This window comes from Phoenix dactylifera, chromosome 1 (genome assembly GCF_009389715.1).
Source record: "Phoenix dactylifera cultivar Barhee BC4 chromosome 1, palm_55x_up_171113_PBpolish2nd_filt_p, whole genome shotgun sequence".
NCBI lineage: Eukaryota > Viridiplantae > Streptophyta > Magnoliopsida > Arecales > Arecaceae > Phoenix > Phoenix dactylifera.
The window spans coordinates 20,992,968-20,997,269 of NC_052392.1; the positions used below are offsets into that span (position 1 = coordinate 20,992,968).

Consider the following 4,302-nt stretch of genomic DNA (forward strand, 5'->3'; position numbering starts at 1 on the left):
TGGGGTTTTGGGGGCATATGGTCAGGCAGGGAGTGGACTTGCTCGAGGCGAGCAGGGGGAGCACGTGACCACCGGTCGGCTCGTGCAGGTTCCGTCTCGAGCGATGCTGGCCGTCCGATCCTTCCAACTTGGTGCCTCGGGAGTCGCCGGACACAGTTGGGGGCTGTGCTGATTCCTCCTCGAGTCCTCGTTTCATTCGCTCGGTTATGCTGCTCCGCTGGAGTAGAATAAGATGCTACGTGTCTCGTTCAGTCCACGTGACGGGATTCAACAATGCGCAAAGGTTTCTCTTTTTTTTTTTTTTCCCCCGGAAAAACGCTCGAAGGTTATTAAAGAGAGGTAACGGCAATAGGAGGAATACGCGGAGGGTCAACAAGACCAATTAATATCTGGTCGGGCACGTCTGACGCACATCAGAAAAAGCATGAAAGGCTGTGATCTCTGGAATTTATGCCGACCTGAAAATGTACATTGGTGTGCTTTTTGCATTTCTATTGCTTCTTGCAGACGGTTTCTTCCTAGGTGGATTGAGTAACAATTTAACCCATTTCTTTCAAAATCTTAAGCCCAAGTTCCATCCACTTCAATTGCTACAAATAGGACGCACTTCATAAGAAAGTAAAATAAATTGAATATATATATACATATATGAAAAAATAGATTTGGCTATATTCGGAGTGGATCCCTACTCAAATCTAATTAGATCTATATCGGATAATGAAAATTCCATGATTCAACCTATCATATGTGATTTATTATCTTTAAATCACTTAGACATAACAAATTATATGATTTAGAGATTCTTACCAATATATTAAGTAGTTAAAAAATTAGACAATCTAAATAACATCAAGTTATATATTTTTTTAATCACTTGAAACACAAGTTAAGGTCCATCATCAAATGTAAATCTAATCGGATATGTGTAGAGAGCTAGTGAAAGCTCACTTACATTGCTAGTGAAAGTTGGAGAAAGAACTCTTGAAACAATTACTATCTTCCATTGGTCAAATGCATGAAGGTGACCCCTTACTACTGTGGTAGGATATCACTTCTCATGCATTATGACTTTAAATAAAAAAAATAATGGAGATGCAAGAAAAAAGTTAATATAGGGTGTATCTTTATTATGAAACTCCATTTATTTATACATAAGTAAATAGAATTTTTCTTGGCGCTCATTGTCAGCTTTTTATTTCTAGTTTTGTACTGATCTCCAGGCAAGAACCCGAGAAGATCCTTTAAAAAAATAATAATAATATAATGAAAAATACCTTAAAAAAAAAAAGAGGTGGAAAGCTGTTAAACTATGCTTCCTCGACTTACAGCTATCTTCACTGCTCCTCTAAGAAATTATTAGTTGGACCAGATCCGCCATATCACTCCAACCAAAGCCTAATGTGTGTAATAGTTGTCCACAGGGGATCCATGTCTTTGGACTTAGACTCGCAAGCGAGCCGAACGTGCTCGTGCTCATGCGTGCCAACTAACTCCAAGTCCATCGCCACCTTCGATCTCTTTGTTAAAAAATTATTGCCTAAAAATTACTATATTGTCATTTTATAATTATGTTATAAAAAATAATTCACTAAAATAAATCTAGAAAATTGAAAAAAAAAAGCTTATCTGAATCAAGGCATACACTATTTTAAGAACGTAATTTGCCTTCTAGATGCAGGTTTATAGTGATCCAGTCCAGTTCAATCCTTCTTTAACAAGCAATATCGCTGAATGGTTTGATTCGACTCCGAGAGAGAGAGAGAGAGAAGTAGATTGGATGGGATTAGAATTAATTTGGAAGAAATTTATGGTATCCATTTGAAGACTGAGATGCGATGGCTCAGGAGATATATAATATTTTGAAAATGGTATATCTTCGTATTCTTCTACGAAGTGTTGCAACCGTAAATGCCAGGAAATAAGGATTTTTTTTTTAATTAAAACTCCAGAGCCCTCGGCCCCGAAGTCCACCGCCCACCGCCTCGCCGTGTCGAGGTGGAGCTGCCCACTCTCCAGCGAGAAGGCGTGGACCAGCGCCCCGTCGAACGGCTCCCCGTCCATGTGATCCCCGCTGTGGGACCCCACCTTCACGTCCTCCGCCGTCTTCTTGAACCTCGCCGGTATCACCATCGCCCATCGCCGGAACGCCGCCGCCGCCACCGCCACCTCCGCCCTCGGTATATGATCCACCGTGTCCGTGGGGGCGATGGCATACGTCAGCGTCAGCTGGCAGGACGGGACCCACCGCGGCTCGCCTGGGAAGAATGCAAACCGCTGGACGGTGCCGGTGCGGTTCACGATGATCGAGTCGGAAGCGCCGCATCGAGGGGTCGTGATTTCGGAGAGGGTGAGGGCGTCGAGATTGGAGGTGACGGGGAGGTCGAGCCGGGTCTGGTAGCGGGTGAGGCCCGACTCGAACCGGGAGTCGCAGGCATCGTCGGTGAGGGCCGACTCGAACCGGGAGCCGGGTCTGCTATATTCTCTCATCCTTTCCTCATGGTGCTGGCATTCCTAAATTGCTCGGATTCTCTGGGCTGGGAGAAGAACTGCCATGTGTGTGGAGGGTAAGATCGCCAAAGAAGCGGAAGGGATGGGAAAGTTGGGATTTTGCAGTGCCAAAGTCGAGAAAAATCCGATTTTTCCAGTTCCCCTGTAAGTGCTATGTCCTTCCTTCCTGTTCCAAGTTTTTTTTTTCTTAATCGTTTACAAGACGGACTCTGGACGAGGTAATGTTCTATTGGATTATTCGTTTCATCATTAAGTGGGTGCGCGCTTCTCTCTATGCCCTTCTCTGTTCTTTTTCCGAATTCGGTTTTATTTTCACGCATCCTTTTCTTTCAGGCTGCGTGCTAAATTTTTGTTGCATTTGGCAATTGGCAATTGGCTGTCTCTGCTTCCTATGTTTTTCGAGTTCCTCATCTTCTTGGATTCGTACAGCATCTTTTTATTTTTTGAGAACCTTTCTGGCTTTCCATTTTTCTGATTGTAGATTTGTGTTTTGGTTAAGCTGTCTACATCTAGGGACTGCTGTTTTCAAAGGAGTTTTATTCATCAATATCTACATCACATTGATGGAGTTTGTGGTTCGACATGATTGCTTATAGTTGATAGAAATATGAATAAATGGAGTCATTCATCAGTTTCACATGCCTCTTTAGAACTTTGCAGTTGTGCTGTTGCTGATAGTTATTAGTAATATTGCTTCTATCATTTTGATATTAGAAATATGGGAACTGTAGTGATTTATCGAAACTTGGTCTTTTCTGTGGATATAAAATTTTATTCATTGGATTGACATACTATAAGAGAACGTCTGCAAATTTCTGAATATTTGGTGTGTAAATAGGAAATTCTCCACTTATTAGTTTCCATGACTCATCTGTCATTCTATTTATCTATCTAAGCATGCATACACAAGCATATAAGATTGCCAAACAAGCAAACCTTTTGTGTTTGAGTTTGTGTTTGTTGTGAAGTTTGGCCCAACAAGGATTTATTGATTAGTAAATAAGTTGAGCCTCTTGCTTACCTTCTTTGCATTCAACTTGATTTAGCTTGAAAAATATGCATAGTAATGAGTACTTACTAAGAAAAATTTAAGCTGTTAAATTGAAATCTAAGAAGAGAGACTAGTCCAGAAAGCCCTAGGGGATTTTAGGCTTTCATAAATTTCTTAAACAAGTCATTTTATGAACATCTCAACTTGAACTGGAAATTAATTACATTGAGCTCGAGCTCCTTTTGATTGTAATGCAAGTCAAGCTTAAGCATGGTTTGGCTTTCCTGAGCTTTGTTGACATCCCTGGGTTCGGGCATGCTCGCCGAAATCATATTTGACTAGACCCAAAAGCTTTGCATGACTTATACCATGATATAACTAAGTGAATAATAAAATGTTTAAAATACCTTCCATCCTGCTGCTAACTTGAAATGAGCAAATTCCTAGAAGTGCCCTAATCTCAATAATAATGTAGGATTATATTTGACCAGTAAAGCAACAAAAAACAATTTATCAGCACTATTCATCCAACACTAATCAATGGACCACACACATCAGTGGATAATGTGTTGTTCTGACCTTATTTATCTCTCTTTTGGTTGGTGATCAAGCAAATTGTTGTATGAGTACTTGTGTGCATATTGTTATTCAACACTAAAAACTTCAAAGTATTTAAGATAAACGGTTGGGGGTTGGAGCAAGAGGTTGAAGACCAAATTCAGTCTTACATTTGTTGCGCTAACTTATGAATTTTTGAAAGCCATTGTATCCTCCAAAATACACCTCAGTCGGTAAAAATGAGG

At 40.7% G+C, this 4,302-nt stretch overlaps 1 protein-coding gene across 1 annotated transcript; it reads right to left on the reverse strand.

Moving 5' to 3' along the window:
- Positions 1-1,680: 1,680 nt before the first annotated feature.
- Positions 1,681-2,649, reverse strand: LOC103715992 (metalloendoproteinase 4-MMP-like). The gene has a single exon (XM_008803811.4). The coding sequence runs from the start codon at positions 2,485-2,487 to the stop codon at positions 1,681-1,683; it is 807 nt and encodes a 268-aa protein (XP_008802033.2). The 5' UTR covers positions 2,488-2,649.
- Positions 2,650-4,302: the final 1,653 nt, after the last annotated feature.